Source organism: Falco peregrinus, chromosome 10 (assembly GCF_023634155.1).
Source record: "Falco peregrinus isolate bFalPer1 chromosome 10, bFalPer1.pri, whole genome shotgun sequence".
Taxonomy (NCBI): domain Eukaryota; kingdom Metazoa; phylum Chordata; class Aves; order Falconiformes; family Falconidae; genus Falco; species Falco peregrinus.
The window spans coordinates 29,666,570-29,684,811 of record NC_073730.1 but is presented as its reverse complement, the minus strand read 5'-3'; the positions used below and the strand labels follow the sequence as shown (position 1 = coordinate 29,684,811).

At 37.7% G+C, this 18,242-nt stretch overlaps 1 protein-coding gene across 1 annotated transcript in view; it reads left to right on the top strand.

Annotated features, from left to right (window-relative positions):
* Window positions 1-18,242, top strand: part of USP24 (ubiquitin specific peptidase 24) — a 65,898-nt gene that overhangs the window by 16,167 nt on the left and 31,489 nt on the right. Inside the window, exons 6-31 of the mRNA XM_055815001.1 lie at window positions 754-789; window positions 1,381-1,446; window positions 2,896-2,961; window positions 3,747-3,821; window positions 4,615-4,773; window positions 6,092-6,206; window positions 6,726-6,829; window positions 8,023-8,130; window positions 8,603-8,698; window positions 8,804-8,965; window positions 10,186-10,230; window positions 10,804-10,911; window positions 11,542-11,691; window positions 12,335-12,466; window positions 12,992-13,103; window positions 13,357-13,433; window positions 14,329-14,469; window positions 14,618-14,671; window positions 14,864-14,979; window positions 15,667-15,733; window positions 15,896-16,006; window positions 16,412-16,510; window positions 16,592-16,762; window positions 17,365-17,450; window positions 17,600-17,693; window positions 17,938-18,093. Of these exons, the coding sequence (XP_055670976.1) occupies window positions 754-789; window positions 1,381-1,446; window positions 2,896-2,961; window positions 3,747-3,821; window positions 4,615-4,773; window positions 6,092-6,206; window positions 6,726-6,829; window positions 8,023-8,130; window positions 8,603-8,698; window positions 8,804-8,965; window positions 10,186-10,230; window positions 10,804-10,911; window positions 11,542-11,691; window positions 12,335-12,466; window positions 12,992-13,103; window positions 13,357-13,433; window positions 14,329-14,469; window positions 14,618-14,671; window positions 14,864-14,979; window positions 15,667-15,733; window positions 15,896-16,006; window positions 16,412-16,510; window positions 16,592-16,762; window positions 17,365-17,450; window positions 17,600-17,693; window positions 17,938-18,093 (2,706 nt within the window). The remainder of the gene's footprint in view (window positions 1-753; window positions 790-1,380; window positions 1,447-2,895; window positions 2,962-3,746; window positions 3,822-4,614; window positions 4,774-6,091; window positions 6,207-6,725; window positions 6,830-8,022; window positions 8,131-8,602; window positions 8,699-8,803; window positions 8,966-10,185; window positions 10,231-10,803; window positions 10,912-11,541; window positions 11,692-12,334; window positions 12,467-12,991; window positions 13,104-13,356; window positions 13,434-14,328; window positions 14,470-14,617; window positions 14,672-14,863; window positions 14,980-15,666; window positions 15,734-15,895; window positions 16,007-16,411; window positions 16,511-16,591; window positions 16,763-17,364; window positions 17,451-17,599; window positions 17,694-17,937; window positions 18,094-18,242) is intronic.

The following is an 18,242-nucleotide window of genomic DNA, read 5'->3' as shown; positions in this document are numbered from 1 at the left end:
GCAAATAGATCTTTAATATATGTTGGTCTGTAGAAATGGATTTGTCCTCTCAAATTGTCCCAGTTCTCTATTAGAGGCTGGAATTAGAAAGTGGTGTACTTCCATGTCTAAAGTATCACAACAATCAGAATGGTAGATCTGTTGTATCTAAAAACTGACAGTTGTTTGGCTGTTGAGTGTGAAATGACCAGGGTAACTCAGTACAGTTCTAGCAGAGAATTTATGCTTTTTTGACAGCCAAGGATAAGGATATCTTCAAGTCAGACACACAGGCAAGGAGGCAGTTTTTGAGGTTTGCACTGTCTTGTTGCAGTTGCTCCAGATGGGTAGGTCTGAAAAAGATTGGTTGAGTTGATTTGTCCTTCAGGACACAACTTAGTGGTCATAGAAAGAAAATTCTGTATCTGCTGCTTTGTGAAATGTTCTTTAGTAATGTTCCACGCAGCTAATGTGCTATAAATATAGTTGCTTGTGAGTCAGCAGCCACAGTGCATACTGTTGCCACAGCACATGGTCAGTGATGTCAAGCAGAGTCCAAAAAAGGATGATGCTAATGAGAACCAACCAGAGCTCCAGCTACATGCTTAGTAAAGGAGCTGTTACAAACACATGGCTGTTTTCTTTGAAATATTAGCGCATGCATTTGAGGTGTGGGTTAATGGGATGAATGTGTCTGTCCAAATCTGTTTCAGAAGACAGCTGTTTAACGTTGATGTTGCTGCTACTAATTTGTTAATGTTTTAATTGTTCAAGGAACCTCATGGGTGGCTGGTGGATCTGGTAAACAGGGTAGGTAAATGTAAACCAAGCAAAATTGTTATTTGTCCCTTGAATTCATTGATCTTTAGAGATAATTTCTTCTTCCCTCCACCCCCCAACTTGTTTTTCCACTCTTCAGTTTTCTGACAACCACCGAAAAGAATAGCTTAATGTTTTAATCCTACATACAGGGAAGGGGCTTGGCTAAATACACCTTGTTGAGTTGCTGCCTTCTTCCTTGAACACCTTTATTCTAACGTGATAGCTAAGACTAGAGGAAGTTGAGAGCTCAGCCTAGGTTGCGGTGCTGTTTCCCAGTCTGATGTGCCACACAAGGGATCTGTTGCTATATGTGGTCTGACTTTATTCCCTATATCCATTTTTACCCAAGGTAGTTTCTAGCTTGATGTTTAAACTAGTACCAGATATAATTGCATTGCATTCCCCAGTGTGCCCCTGAATTCCTGTGAAAATCTAAAGCTTATGTGGAATGTCATATTCCACGGTAAAGGATACTTGTTGGCATCCCAGGAACTGTCCATGGAGTATTTTCTCCAGTAGCTTACTGAAAACATAAAATACTGTAGTTCACAGATTATAATACTGGGTATTTTATTTCAGTTTGCAGAATTGGGTGGATTTTCAGCAATTCAGTCCAAACTCAACTCAGAAGATATTGAACTTGGGGTAAGTTCACGTTTTGTAACGAGACTTCTCCCTTTCCGTAACATGCTTCATATAGAACCAGTAGCATCCCTTTTGGCAGTGCTCTTACCTTGCCTTTGGTACCGGAGCAACACTCGCACAGAGCCCGGGGGAAGTACTGTCAGACTGGATGTCAAATGAGGTTGGGCATAAGAATCCCGACTAAAGAGCTTCTGAGACATCACAGAAAAGAGGAAGGGTTAGTGTACCTTTCTGGCTAACAAATCAGCCTTCCAGTTAGACATCAGTCAATCTAGTTTCACTGTATATTCACCGGTATGTCCCTGGCTTTCTGTTTACTTCAGCTGTAGCTGCATTTAGCTGCAAGTGAATTGACTTCTGTCATTTATTATGAAGTCATCGTTTAAGAAAAAAATCCTTAGGAAGACAGACACTGTCTAATCCTAAGCAACTTCTCAAGAGCTGTGTCTAAAAACTAACTGGTTCAACAGTGCTAAACTATTTTTTCATGAAGCCTAACTTGTTAACTTTTAGCTTCCTAACCTTCAGAATCTTTCAAGCTTTGAAGAGCAGGGAGGCTAAGAGAAAACTATGTCATTTGGAATCTTTTACCCCAGTATAAAATCAGCCTTTCAGTGAAACACCATTTGGAGAGAATTCAACTTCTTTTATTGGAGTATTGATATTTGCTGTTTTATGAAGAGATAAGGTTCATATATGAACATGACATAAGAATAAGGAAACTCGATTTAAATCCTGATCCTGCAATAGAAACTTGGACTTCGTTTAATGATTTATAACTTCTTGCTTAGGGAGGAAGTCTGGATCAGCATCACTTAATTTAGGCCTTTGATTGCAGTGGTGCACGCTCAATTTCACAATTCTGATCCAGTGTGAGAAGAAACCAATTCTGAAGCTGTTTATTGGCAAACAGATGCCTTTATGCATTTAATTTCTTGTATAGATATAACTTGAAAATCACGCATTGAAGTGATCTTGACATGTATATGACACCTTTACAAAAGCTTTCTCCCACTTAATGCATTGGGAGATAAATTTGTCATACGGCTTTAACCTTAAGTCTTGTAATCACACTTCTCATTGCTGTAGAAAGCAACCAAAATGTGATGTGTCTCTTTCCATCTGTTTATTTCTGTTATTGAAACAAAATCAGAGAAGACTGAACAGAATGATGAGAGGACCAAGATTAGTGAAAACTGGGAAGGCATTTTTGATTTCAAGCAAAAATATATAACACGTACTGTATGTTGTAGAGTAAATAAATCTCTTTCCTGAACCATGTGTTATTATAAAGGACTTGCACACCAAAACAAATTTGTAGCAAATGACTGGAAACTGTTGTATGAGATAAATAGTAATTATTCACCTTCATTTTCTTTTTAAGGTATAGATCACTAGCTCTGAAAAGATCTCTTATGTGCACCTAAATACTTGCTGTATTTCTTTCAGGCAATCTCTGCATTAGTACAGCCATTTGGAGTTTGTGCAGAATATCTTAACTCTTCTGTAGTACAGGTAAAATGCCTTTGTAATGAGTTATCAGGGGTCTGAAAATTAGTTTACAACTGTGTTGGTGTGAAACTGGTGACTAACTCAAAAAACCTTCAAAACACGTTGCATAAAGTAAAAGAACCATTTTGAGCATCCTGAGGGTGATGGATAGAGGGCTCAGATTAATTCTCTAAGCACAGTGATCTGTAGTCATGTATCTGCATCTGCAAGAGTGAGAAGTTTTGCCACTGCCATTAGTAAGCTTCATCAATGTGAAGCATATGGGAAAAGAATTTAGCCTGATGGATGGATTTGGGTTTTAGTTTAACTTCCTGGCCGAGATCAAGCACATAGACATGGGAGTTTACACTGGAAAAATTGTGGGGGAAAAAACTCACTGTGACATATTTGTACATGCAAATGCACTTCTGGCTTCACATCTGCACTCACTAACAAACTATCAAATTAAGTGACTGAAAATATTTATTTGAAGAGGAGGTAGTTCAGAAGCCACTGGCAGTCAGAGAGGTGTATGCATGTAGTAACTGATGCATTTTGAAAGGTCAGTTTCTGGGTTTTTGCAAATCTGTATTATGGTGGTTTGAAATGGCTTCTTACTCTTAATTATTTGTTTTTCTGGACATACCTGGCCAGATAGTTTTATGTACGTTGTAGGTGTTGCTTTATGTCTAAGATAATTGTGAATTTTCAACTAAGTATTTGGCTTTACTGCAGCCAGATCTTCTGAGTAATGTAAATGGTTTCAGGAAACATAAAATGATTGGCATGCCTTTTCTCACATTCTTTAGCCCATGCTGGATCCAGTCATTCATAAAATGATTAAATATGTACAGAATGTAGAAGAGAAGGACTTGAAAGACAAGGTAATGTTTTGCATATTAATATTTAGGAAGAACTTACTGTGTATGTTGGAAATGCTGGCAGCCTAGACTAGAACAGCAGCTTTATTTCCAGTGGCCAAAATGCAGCCTGTTCTGAATTCTGACTGAATGACATAGAAAAAAATAAATTTACCCAATTATTTTCAATACCCTTTTCAGTAGCTATCTGGTATTATGACCCTTTGTAAAATATTTTGCTGCTGTTGCTATCAGACATGTTTTTGTCAGTCCCTTCTGCAGCATGCTGAATGCTGACTTCTCAGACTTGAAGATGCTTACTGTCTTGGAGTCTGTTAAATTCATGTAACTCGTGTGCATATGACTGTTGCGTTAGCTGTTTGCTTCTGAGAATTTGGTAATTGTTGATAAAATGTGTAACTTGTGACTACTCCCTGTATTACTCTGAATTTGGCATTCAGTTCCAATAACTTTGAGTGTTGACTTTTTACTTAGACTTAAATTGTTAATTGTAAACTGGATAGTCTGCATAGGTTGTATAACTACAGAGGAGCAGTGTAGTGTACCAAATCTGTAGTAGACAGAGAGTCCACTTTAAATAAAGATTTTGTTGTCTTAAAATTTCTAGTGTACAGGTAATACTTGCAGATGTACATGGTGCTGCATTTCATAGATTAAAGAGTCTGTATTGGGTCACTAAACCTACTCTTTGTGAATCATTGAAGTCTGAAACAGAATAGCAAAAATAGCAATGCCTATGTTTGTCCTTTTTGTTTTGGTTTGGTTTTTTGTTATGTTTTGGTTTTGTTTTAAACAGAGACTAGTCAGTATCCCTGAGCTGTTGTCTGGTATCAAACTGCTGTGTATGCGCTTCCAACCTGATCTGGTAACTGCAGTAGATGACTTACGGCTGGACATTCTGTTGCGCATGTTAAAATCTCCACACTTCAGTGCAAAAATGAATTCCCTCAAAGAAGTAGGTTTGCCTTTTGTGTGTGTGTGTGTGTGTTCGCGTGCACATGGGCATGGGTGTAGGTGGGATGGGTTGTTAATAAGCCATTGAAACCACAACCTTAAAAAAAGATGTTGTGGTATCTCCTTACAAATGATGTTGCCTTAGCAAAAGCTGAGTTCGTGATAAATACCAGAACAAGTCAATATGACAGGAATTGTTTGTAATATCAGTAGCCACTGCAAGGACTGTGGCCTCCCCGTTAAAGAACAGCTAGACATAGTCTGAACCTTATCAATCTGAAATTACAGTTCTTAGAATTACAAGCAGTGGTCTGTGCTATTCGCTGAATATTCACTTTTGAGATAACCTTGCTAATTCAGAGTGTTCTATGGGATATCCCTTTTCCCTCCTCCTCTCATTGAGAGGAAAGTAGGGGGAGAGGGAGCAAATGGGACTTAATCCTAGACGGGTGTCTTGGTCCAGTTATATCACGTCATTACACTATGTGATTGTAATTTCTTATTATGCTTGTATATGGACACTGTAGTAGCACCTAAGAGCTGGAGTTTATGGACTAGGGCTCTTTGTGCTAGAATCTTACATCTAAGTAGAAGAAGAAAACAGTTTATTTTTGATGGGAGTTGTGGTTTAAGTATAGAGCTGTTCATCTCTTCCTTCCAAAACTTGTACAATTTAAGTGTCCTTAAAAAATGTGTGCTTTTTTTTTTTTTTTAGTACGCAGGCATTATAAGGTTTTTTAGAGTCCCTTTTTTTGCTTTTCCCTTCTTTTTTAAATGGTAAAATTGGGTTTTAATCATAAATGCTGTGTATCCTTGGTGAAGTTTCTAAAGTGCGGCTTTTGAAGGCTTTAGCAGAAATGTACTCTTTCTCCCTAGAGTAAGGAGCCTATATTGGTTCTGTATTGGATAAAAAATAGGACACTTGATTTGAGTGTAACAAGCAGAAGCCTGACGTAACCTACTTCTGGTATATCTGCAGAAATATACCTGGTAGCACAGGCCAGCATTTCTGTGTCAAACTGAGAATAAGAATCTACCAAACCAGACAGTGATGGCAAGGAAGTGTTTCTGGTTGCCTTTAAACAGCTTATTAAACAAAACAAACTGACCAAACAAATAAAACAAAACAATCCCCCAAAACAGCCAAAAAACTCCCCCCAAACCCAACCACATAAAAACCCTTCTAACAATTCCTGTTCTTAGGATATTTCAGGATTCACACTTAAGCTTTGGGGTAAGCCTTTTGAATAGATTTCATTGTTTGTATACATAATGCATGTGGGAATCGGTGTTAGAATCTCAGGTTTTGCAATTTCTAGGTAACAAAATTAATAGAAGACAGCACTGTATCCAAGTCAGTGAAGAATGCAATAGATACAGACAGATTGCTAAACTGGCTGGTAGAAAATTCTGTCCTGTCAATTGCTCTGGAAGGTAAGTGCTTTCACAGAGACTTCTGGCATGTGCTTTGAATGTCTTAAATCTTAAAATATCGTTTCTCCCTTTCAATACATTTTGATGGAACAAAGGATTTCAAAGTTTTTGTTGTCTTAAAAATGGTAAGGAAAACCCTGCAAATTCTGCTACTATCATCTAATCCTCTATTTGACATCTGTGCAGGTATCTTCTGCTGTACCTGGAGTTTTTACTCTCAGTTTGTCTTTGTATATTGTTAGCCTCTAGAAAAGTGAGAAAAGGGGAGGGGGGTGTTTCCAAGTAGTAATGTCCTATAGGTGTGAACTGCTAACAGATGTATGAAGTAAAAGAAAATAAAAAAAAAGAGCCTTGCTCTTTTTCTTTGGACTGATAGATTTGTCTGTAACAAAGAATTTGCAAATGAGGATAGCTTTGTTCCTCTCCCTTCTTTTAAAAGAACTTGTTTATTCTTAGGCATTTATCGTATTGAATACTGATTAAAATATTTTAATTTAATTGTTTTTCTTTGTTTCGTAGGTAATATAGACCAAGCACAATACTGTGATCGTATAAAGGGAATTATTGAACTGCTAGGCAGTAAATTATCTTTGGATGAGCTTACTAAAATTTGGAGAATTCAGGTAAGCAATCAAGACTAGACAGGCGTTTTTAGAGTGTCTCACAAAAGGAGACATTCTAGTGGTGGGATTTTTTTTTAAAATAATGTATGCATCTCTATTCCTGAGTAGAGGTGGTGAGATTTTAACAGTATAGTTAATGCAAAGGCATTCTTCTACTTCTTTACCATTTAAAATCAAATGTTCTGGCAATTTCTTGTAACACAGCTGTTTAAATCTTACGATGAAGTTCAGTTCTTTGCAACAAGTGTTAAGGGGCTGCAAAAATATTTGACTTGGAATAAGAGGTTGTCCGCCTGAAATAGGTGATAGAGTGTTTGTCTAGACCACAGACCATGCCTAAGGATATTAATTTTTGTGCTGGAAGTATAAATTTGAATGCAGCTCACAGTGTGACTTTAAAGAGAGGGAGTTCAAATGATGTATTCCCGTTTAGCTTCCTGTACACACATACAATTGACTGACAAGTCATCTTTTCACATTCACCTTATGTGTACTTAACTTACTGCTGCGTAGGAAAGGTAGTTTGACTGCTTGATGCAAATGGCATGGAAGCTCTGACCAGAAATTTAATCTTCTGCTGCAGGAAATGGTTTTCTTCTCTGTCCAAATGTTGAAATTTTAGACTAAACCCATCAGACGCTGTCAGATCTGTAGTATGTGTGGGCATGGTAGCAAGTCTTGCATGCTTAGTAGAGCTCAAATATGACTGGCTCACTCATTTTTATTCTTTAATAAAATGCAGTACTTCGTACCCCCTTCTGCCTGTTATTCCCATGGTGCTCCCATCAGTGTGGGACAAGATTTTGTATTGTTTGCTTTTGAGAAAAGCCTTAAAGAGTGTCCGAGATGGAGCACCTCACACATGAACTTAACCAAGCAATGAAAATGGTGATGTTTGCATTGCTGGCACCACAGCCAGTGGTATGTGCCACTGCAACACCTTGAAGCTGCTCTAATAATGGCAAGCTAACTTGTACTTTCCTGCTTTAGAATTACTTCCAAAGACCTTTCTGGTAGTGAAATGAGGAGCTGGGACAGTTACTCTTACCTTGTGTTTCTAACATGTCAAAAGCTGTTATTCTTTCTCATTAGTATGAACAGTAGGATGATGCTTACATGAAGATTTTTCTCTTAACTCATTTGGGACAAAGACCTACCCCTTTGTGTTTTTCTTCCTCTTCTCATCTTCTTAGTCAGGACAATCCTCCACTGTGATTGAAAACATACATACCATTATTGCTGCAGCCGCTGTGAAGTTTAGTTCTGATCAGCTCAATCATTTATTTGTTCTAATCCAAAAGGTAAGTTTTCACATCAATTTACATTCCTTAGGAAGAGATTGTGCATCCAGCCCACCAAAAGGCAAATGCCTTGAATACATTTGTATTTTCTGTATAAATATAAAATTGGCTATAAAAATAACACTTTTAATACTGATTTTATTTTTGTTAACTCAAAAGCCTCTTCTGCTACGGTATTGCTAATTTACTTAGATTTTAAGTATGTTATATAGACAGTGCTAAGGTACTTAAAGTGGCATTTTATTATTATATTTAATCTCTTATGGTTTATATTTGAAATAGTTGGGCAAATCAGTACTGTAACTCCCGGTAACAAAAATAAGGAAGTATGCATGGTGGAAACATGCTTGTTTGTATTTTTATTTTTCCTGCAGTAAAACAATTGTAAATAATATTTTTGTGTACACTTGAGAGTTAAGAGACTGACAGTGCTTGCTGCTTTAATAGTGGATGTTATTTCTTTGCTATACAGAGCTGGGAGACAGAGAGTGATAGAGTGCGACAGAAGCTGTTGAGCCTGATAGGGCGCATTGGTCGAGAAGCACGGGTGGAGACAACGACTGGAAAGGCATGTGAATATTTTCAGGTTTTTGTGTTTGTTTATTTATTAAGCATAGGGTTGCTAGTCTCTGTACTTCCTAGGTCCTGACTAGTCTTGCACTTCTTCTTCTAGGTTTTGGAGGTACTTTGGGAGCTGGCTCATCTTCCAACATTACCATGTAGTCTTATTCAGCAGGCTTTGGAGGAACATCTGACAATCCTCAGTGATGCCTATGCAGTGAAAGAGGCAATCAAAAGGAGCTACATCATCAAGTGCATAGAGGATATTAAGAGGGTTGGTTTATTATTTTATCTTTTCCAAAATGAAATGTTATCTAGCCTCGATGTTGCCCTTTCTTTCAAGATGCACAAATTGCGTGTCCCATCTGTAAGTTCTTACCTTGGGGAGTCCTTGAGAGGGGTAGGCTTTGTGTGAGCCAGTTTGTTGACCATGAGACTCATAGTAAGTCTCTTGCCTTTGTTTTAAGCAAATTTTCAGCACAAGGAGTGATCAGTTTATGGGAAACTACCAGGATGGGCCCAAGGTTAGAATTTGCAAATGGAACCACTATAAAGGTATGTCAGTATTTTAACTGTCCCTTTCATGTGAAAGCCTAGATTAGTTTCGAGTTAAGCATGTGTTCTGGCATGACCATTAAGTCTCAAAATGCAAATCAGTATTTAAATCCTAGTAGTTTTGTATTTTAATAAAATACTTAAAACTCTTTTCATCTAACATAAGCCATTCCCGCAGCTGCCTGTGATGTTTCCTGGCAGCAGCAGAGATGTGCATGGCTTAAGACTGCATATATTATATTCTGCACTGTTCACATAGCAGGCAGTTTTTCTTGAGATCTGCAGGAATATTCTGGTCTTTTTTTTTTTCAGTCTGAAATACACTGTAAATTAATGAAAAGCTTACAAGCTTTTTTCTTTATTTCTTTCATGATAAATTAGGTTTTGTCTGTGTTGCAGCATCTGTAGAGGATTTTAGTTGTTTAGGAGACATTGTATGTTCCTTCTTGAGACTGATAACACCTTTTTTGTGCGTGTGTTTGAGAGTATGGATTTCAAACTTTGGGTTCTCGATGTCTGTAAAACTTGCATTTTTTTCTTTTGAATCTTCTCTTGTGCTTTCCTATTCTTGCATTCTTTTTAACGACATTCTGGCAAGGGCCTTGACAGAGGTGCTGCAGTGGGAAACAGTAACAGAAAGCTGTAACTGTAGGCTAGAAGGGATTGGAGTAAACATACATCAGACTTCTAAAAATAGGTCATTTTCTTATTTCCCTTTATTAGGGGAAATGAAGACTTAAACTGGGAGGGAATGTAATATTAAGGCAGCATTCTCAGATAGATGAGGGAGTCTTCAGTAGAGCGCACTCTGTGTTACGGGCAGGTTACTTTAATCTCCGTAAGTGTGTAGGTGGTATTGGTTGTTGTCAGTATTTAAACCAGACATCACTTCCTTGAACAAGCAACCTCAGTACTGGTTTGTGTGGTCAAACTTTACAGAAAATGAAGCCTCCCAGAAAAGTGATGAGCAGTTCTAACAATGAGGTAGGAGGGTTATTCTTTGTAGGATCTCTTCCAAAATGCAGCTTAAGTATCCTTTGCTTCCTATCAGAGGGCTTCTTGCAGCACCAATCAGAAATTTCTTCTCATCTCTTAACCCTCAGTAGTATTTCAGATTCTTTTTTCTATTATTCTTGCTTTAGCAATAAGTAAGATCATTTGAATGGGTTTGTCCTTTTATGCCCTAACAGACCTGCTTCATCTCCCATAATTGAGGAAGGTGGTGGTTATCATCTCTCCCTGGTGCAACTGAGTTCTTTTTGTCTACTTAATTTGCATGTTTTCTAGCAAAGAGGTGGCACTTTGGGCTTAATAATAAGGATAGCAAAATGGCATACGTGCGCGTCAAAGGACTTCTTGCAGAAAGTGAAGAAGGCACCTTGAGTTTGTTTGGAAAGGGACCAGGAAGAAGTAACTGAAGCCTTCAGAACTAGCAGCTGTCATTTCGCAACAGCGGCATTAATAGAAATTGTTAGTCTTCTAGGAGTCTAAGAGGAAAGTTAATCTGTTGTTGAGCGTGTACACATGTGTAATTGTCTTTACCTTTCCTACTACTAGTCGTCCCAGCACAATAATCCTCAGTTTGTGTGGGTGGTGCCAGCACTACGTCAGCTCCATGAAATCACACGTTCATTTATTAAGCAAACTTACCAAAAACAAGACAAGGTAAGAATATATGCTGAGATTATGTTTGAAGCCCTTGTTATGGCTGTGTGGCTCTACTTCTGAAGCTTGAATTTAGAAGCAAGAGAGGGGGGAAAAATTAAAGAACACTTTGACAAGTACAGTTTAGTGGTGTAGCATAAACAGACTGTTCAAGTAGAGATGCTGTGTTGTGTACAGTTCACTTGTGCGTGCATGTATATATATATAAACCTGTTTGCTGTGTCAGGACTAATTTATTCCCAGCTTTTTGTAGAACAATTAACAAGCACAACTCTGTTAAGAAATGTACTATGGCTGATGTTTAGATCAGCTGCTTTGTAATTGAATTGACTCTTGGAAAACAGACTAAAATACCAGCAAGTCACATGTGTTATACAGTGGCTGACTGAAAGTGTGGGACTTGGTTTGCAATCTGCAGCACGTGTATTTCAGCACATGCTGAAAACACTAATCAGGGGGCTTTGGATGCTTGCAAGGGATACAGCTGACTCTGGTGGGGGGGAACTTCCTTGTGATGAGACACACATGTCTGTAGAAGAGCAAACTGGTGTGTGTGTGCCTGTTCGTGTATTTTCTTCAAAAAAACCCTCTTTCTCTCTCTTTTTTTTTTTTTTTCTTTTTTTTTCCAAGAGCATCATTCAAGATTTAAAGAAAAACTTTGAAATAGTGAAGTTGGTGACAGGAAGCTTGATATCATGCCACCGTTTGGCTGCGTCTGTGGCAGGTCCAGGAGGGCTTGTTGGAGCAACATTAGTGGATGGCCGATACACTTACCGGGAGGTATTGAACCCCAAATTTCTTATTGCCTTAAGTTTTTGAAAACATGGTCTAGCGTATCACTGACCATGTTGTGTAAGATTAGGTGATGTTCTGGTTTTGGAATTCACTAGCATGTATATTGTCTCTGATGAATAATTAATTACACTAGTTTTTATTTATAGTTCTGACACGTATCTATTAGGGCTTGTGGTAGCTTTGTTCCAGTTTCTCCACCAGCTTCTGTTCAGCTACCCTTGTAGAGACTATATCTTTGAATTTGGTGTGAAGCTCTTGAAACCTGGAACAGGTCTGTTAGGACATGGCAGCCACACACAGAGATAGCTTGTAACAGTTTATTGCTAAGGTTTTGATAATTTTTTTTCTCGACACTTGTTGTGATTTAATAACTATTGTCAAATAGTATCAGGAAAGTAATAGCAAATCCAAGGGGACTTCAGTGTTCCTTTTTACAAAGGTAATAAAAAAAGTAATGTTTCTGAAGTGAGTTTTATAGCTATTTTATGTAATTTTTAACAATTTCTGTTTTCCAGGCTTTGCAAAGTGAACTATTTGACAACTAAATTTGCAAAAAATAAAAAGAATGCTCAGAGTTCTTGTTCAGAAAGAAAAGTCTTAAGCTTGAGGTTTTGTTTCTTCTTTTCAGTATTTGGAGGCACATCTAAAATTTTTGGCATTTTTTCTGCAAGAAGCCACCCTTTATTTGGGCTGGAATCGTGCCAGGGAGATCTGGGAATGCCTCGTAACTGGCCAAGACGTTTGTGAGTTAGATCGAGAGGTAAGAAAAACTTGAAAAGTTAGTGTCTGTGGTTACAGAGTGAATCTTAATGGATCATAAATAGCACGTATGTGTGTTGAGACGTGAAACATGAGTAGCAAACACAAACTAGTAATGCTTTTACAGGCTTTGTGTAAGTTAACGGAGCCAGTGTTACATGTTTGCTTATGACTAGGATGCTCTTTTAACATCAAATTTGACTGAAGGAAGAACGTAGACCAGGAGACTAGTTGCAGATGTAGGGATGCTGGTTTGAAAAGGGGTATGTGCAATTTTGCAGATTGCTGAATGTCTCTTTTATGAGACAACTTTATTAGGGTGAAAAATGACTATGAAGATTAAGTACCCTAATGCTGCAATACAGCCTGTATAATATGTGAGGTTGTGTGAGGTTACTAGATTAGGTTTTGAATCTTTTGCTGTAGATGAGTTACTGTAGTATCTGACATAGTTTGCCAATGCTATATAAAACTAAAATAATTGCCATGACAATGGAGTAAATATATATCTGCCTTTCATTCACAGATGTGCTTTGAGTGGTTTACAAAAGGACAGCATGATCTAGAGAGTGATGTACAGCAACAGCTCTTCAAAGAGAAAATTCTTAAACTGGAGTCATACGAAATTACTATGAATGGTAAGAAAAAATGGCTTTTGTCAACATACTTGTTTTTGAAATATATAACATAAATTTGCTTCTGAAGCCTTCAAATTAATATCTAAACAGTCCTGTAAATAAAGATAATAAAGCAGTCTTTTTCAATCACTTTGAGTTTTTATAGCTGTAGAGGGGAAAGATCATCTCTTGTATTTGTTATCTTCATCTTTCAAAAAAGCTTAGAAACTTAGTCTGACCTGAACCAAAAGTTTGCACCTTTTTTCATTTTCAGGTTTTAGTTTATTCAAGACTTTCTTTGAAAATGTGAACCTGTGCGACCATCGACTAAAGAGGCAAGGAACTCAACTGGTGAGTGTTCTGGCAAGTTTGTTCTTACATACAGCCTGTGGCATTTTGGGGATGGGAGGAGGTGAGACAAGGATTCTTTAGCAGGTGTTTGACATGGTCATGTTTGTATTGATATGCAGATCATTCCTCTAGCATTAACATTGTTAAATTCTGAAGCTAAAACTCCAGAATTATGATAATTAAAATTGAGCAATTGGTAGCTGGAAGCTGGTATGCAGCTTCTAAAACTTTGCAGGAGGAATGAGTAAACTGCTTTAATAATCACGAATTCAAGTGTGCAGTTTTTTTGATTTTCCCTAGAAGGGAAATACTCCTTTCTTTTTGGATTTTCTTTTCCTTTTCTTCTTTACAAAAGATTTAGGCTTATCATATTCAAATTCTAATCTACAATAATTTTTAACTCTGATCCTTCAGTGTTTTTTGTTAAATTAATGGTTATGTCAAGTAGTCTTCCACAGGCATTTTAGATCTTTATCACAGTTACCTTAATTCAAATGCATAATTTTTTGCCAAGTATCATAGCAGGTTTTGTGATGGTTTATTATGTGGTTAGTTACCAAGTTGACCTTTGTGAAACAAATTCCATTCCCAATTAAATTTCTCTGTGCTTTTGATGTTAGTAATTTTTCAGTTGGCTTGGCTGAGAGTGTTCTTTGGAACCTGTTCATCCACCTGTAAACAATTTTATTTTTTTTCTAGTATAAATATACAAATCCACAGCTATTGATTTCACTTTGCACTGTGCCAAAGCTTGGCAGTGCATTGGGAAAGAAATCTTTAAGATTCAGTCAAAAGATGCCCTTCTAGCAGATGGAAGACTATTTTGTTCCTGGGGTTCATCTCGCTGTTGTATAAGAAGTCCAGTTGTGTTTTACTGTTGTTTTTTCTTGCGTAGAGTGTAGAAAAACTGGAATTAATAGGAATGGATTTCATTTGGAAGATTGCAATGGAGTCACCTGATGAAGAAATCGCCAATGAAGCTATTCAGTTGATAATAAATTACAGCTATATTAATCTAACTCCTAGATTGAAAAAGGTAGGCATATATTTTTGTGTGGAAAGTGCTTTGACATTCATAGAGCATTGATCCTCTGCATGTTAAAATGTGTAATTTGTTGGGCTCTGTCAGTTTTGAGTAATTACCATGATTTTGTTGTAAGTTCTGATTCATTTGTACTTTTTAGGATTCAGTATCACTGCACAAGAAATTCATTGCTGATTGTTACACACGATTAGAGGTAAAGGACTAATTTTCTGTTCTTGTACCTACTTGCCTTTTCAGTTTTGTGTCTTAGAATTACAATAATTGACTGCGATAATTCTGTTTAAAGAAAACATTTCTTCCCACAAATATTTCTTGTCCTCTTAGCTCTCCAGGACATACTAATTGTCCACATAAACCAGCTCGTACACTCTGCTTTGTATTCTAGGCAGCCAGCTCTGCGCTCGGTGGTCCAACATTAACACATGCTGTTACAAGAGCTACAAAAATGCTTACAGCAACCGCTATGCCTACAGTAGCAACATCAGTTCAGTCTCCCTACAGGTAGGCCTGCCTTTAAAAGAATAAAGATGACAGTAGACATTTGCTCCCAGCTGCTTCCCACGTGATTTTGAGTGCTAATTAAAATTGTCAGTATTGGTAGTTGTGTATTCTGGTGGTTTCTCAGTGGAATCTTCCAATTACAATGCAATTTGAGTTCCAAAGAGACTTTGAAAAACCTGTGTTTTCAGAGAGAAAAAAAAAAAAAAAAAAAAAAGCCAAAAATACCCCCACAAAAAAACACCACCTAAAAAGAAACCAACACCCCCCTCTGACCCCACCAAAGCCAACCAACCAACCAAAAACCCACAAAAAAAGCCCACAGACTATTACCAGCCTGTTAGTCATGTTATATTTCTGGGGCAGTGGGGTTTATTTGTTTTTATTTTAACTGGGAGAGAAAAGGATGGTTTTTCATCTTCTAGCTTAACATATGCATACCTAAATGCATGTAGCTTAAATATATGAGCGCAGGGTGTGACCTTTAGAAACATGAAGCTGCTTCTGAAGCTGGCTACATCTCAAGCAGTATAATGCAAGCTTCTTGGCCTGTTTTCCTAGTTAATTTCAACTGAATTAACTCCAAGTTTAAGGAGTTATATTTGAAAGCAGCTAATTCATGGTAGTTACCCATGGGTGTTGAAAATGAATCTAAGACAAGTTATTCTTGTTTTTGATGTTTATCTCCAGGTCAACTAAACTTGTAATAATTGAGAGGCTGCTGCTGTTGGCAGAGCGTTATGTGATAACAATAGAGGTAAGAGATGTAATTTCTTGCTAGGCAAGGCTAAGAACACAACTTTCAATATTATGAAAAGTTATTTAAACCTATGCAACTCTATTAACTTTGTTATGTGCCGTTACAGGAATGTCTTTGTTTTCAAGGGTGGTATTTACTGTTATCCTTTTCTTCCTGTAGGACCTTTACTCTGTTCCTCGAACTATTCTACCTCATGGTGCCTCTTTCCATGGACATCTTTTAACGCTTAATGTTACATATGAGTCTACCAAAGATACCTTCACCATAGAGGTATGTGTGCACAGGTTATGCCTGTCATGAGGTGTTGATCACATAGATACTCTTGGTTTTTTTAATGCCTGGACTGGACAGAGGAAGCTGGTTTGAAGAGCTTCAGTCAGCTTGCAAACTCTATTTGAAAATGTTAAATATCTGTATAAGGCTACTGTAATGGAAGTGTCTGTAGACTAAATTTGTTTTGGTCATCATTCAAGGGTAGGAAAAATAAGTTGTTTGCTTATTGTTGGTGATGGAGCATTTCTACTGCTGTCCTACCCTGTCAGTCTCTTTTGTGGACAATAACTTTACCGCCCTATGCAGAGGCGCAGGAAGACTTTAATGGAAGATTTTTCTTTTGTTCTCTTGGAATTTACTGCTCGAGCAGACTTACTGAATTAGTGTTGTTTAATTTTACAGGCTCATAGCAATGAAACTGTAGGAAGCGTCAGGTGGAAAATAGCAAAGATGTTGAATTCACCTGTGGATAATATACAGATATTTGCCAATGATAGCCTGGTATGTGAACTACAAGGGATTCTGATTCTTTATGACGTTCAGTCTCTTTTCTTCAACTAAACGATAAATATTTTCTTGCAGCTAACTGTAAATAAAGATCAGAAACTACTGCACCAGCTGGGTTTCTCTGATGAACAAGTCCTTACAGTAAAAACATCAGGAAGTGGGACTCCGTCAGGGAGCTCTGCAGATTCCTCAACCAGTTCCAGCAACAGTGGCAGTGTATTTAGCTCATCCTATGCAATGGAACAGGTACAGCATAATAGCCTGAAACCTTCCCTCGGATTTTTCCTGGAGGGGACATAGTTGGGGGATTCACAACTGGGGTTGGAAGAGTTACAGTAAGATGAGACAGAAGCTGTTCACATGTTCAAGTGTCCAGTCTTTACTAGTCTGGTTTTGCTTTCAAATTGCAATTGAAACAAAACATTTAAATACACAATTGCCTTATGCATGCAGCTTGGACTTCAAAATCTGTTTTCTGTGACCTGTTGTAGCCTGCTTGGTGTTTATGAATCTCTACAGTGTCTTTTAAACAAACAAGACCCATATGATTTAATTTTGAGATTATATATTTGTTGGGAGGAGAAGTTTCCAGATTTCCACTATTAATAAAGTTGCAGGGTGAAAATAAACTAAGAAGCATCAGCTAGCATGTTCAGACTGGTCAACCCTAACTAACAGTTGACTTCAAAAATGGATAAAAATGTAAAAATTCAAATCTTGTCTCAGTGTAGAAAGTAGGTTGGGATTTCTACTGGCGTCTGGGTCAGTTGCTTCAGTGAAGAGCTCTTGTAAGTTACTTGCAACAGAGAGGGGGGAAAAAGACCTTTGTATTTCTGCTTAATTCTCAGGAGAAATCCCTCCCTGGAGTAGTCATGGCTCTCGTGTGTAATGTGTTTGATATGCTTTACCAGCTTGCCAATCTAGAGGAGCCAAGGTAAGCAGACTAAATGGTTATTGAATATTGAAGAAATGCTCGCACTGTCAAGTGTGAACAGCTACTTATTTTGCAGTGTGTAGGCACCCACTGGGCCACAGTGTGGCTGAGCCCTATTTTTGCATAAGTAACTTCTGGTAACTTTTCAGAATAACGCTGCGAGTGAGGAAACTTCTGCTCTTGATTCCCACTGACCCAGCTATTCAGGAGGCTCTTGATCAGCTTGATTCCCTAGGAAGAAAGGTATGGATTAAAAAATAACTGATCTTGATGAGCTTAACTTTACTACCAGGATTCTTAAATTCCTTGTCAGATTAAATGAGGGGTTTGAAATTCTACTGCAAATAATGCACGTGTTAAAGATTATTGACTCGTTTCCAGGCAGCTGGAGGTGAGGGGGTTATTACAGGGATTTTAGGAAATGTATTGCCAATTACAACAAAATGCAGTAATCTCAAAATAATTCTTCTGTGACTTTTTCTCCTAGAAAACACTGCTATCAGAATCAAGTTCTCAGTCTTCAAAATCACCGTCGTTGTCTTCAAAGCACCAACATCAGCCCAGTGCTAGTTCAATATTAGAAAGTCTTTTCAGGTCTTTTGCTCCAGGCATGTCGACCTTCAGAGTGCTCTACAATTTAGAGGTAAGAAAACAAATCACTTTTTACTTGTGCTTCTGAGCACTAAGGTTTAAGTGGTTCTAAATTTCTTGGGTAGGGTCATTACGGAAAATGCAAATGTCATGTCATAGTCTACTTTTGTGTATGTGATAAATTTTACACAGAATGAAAGG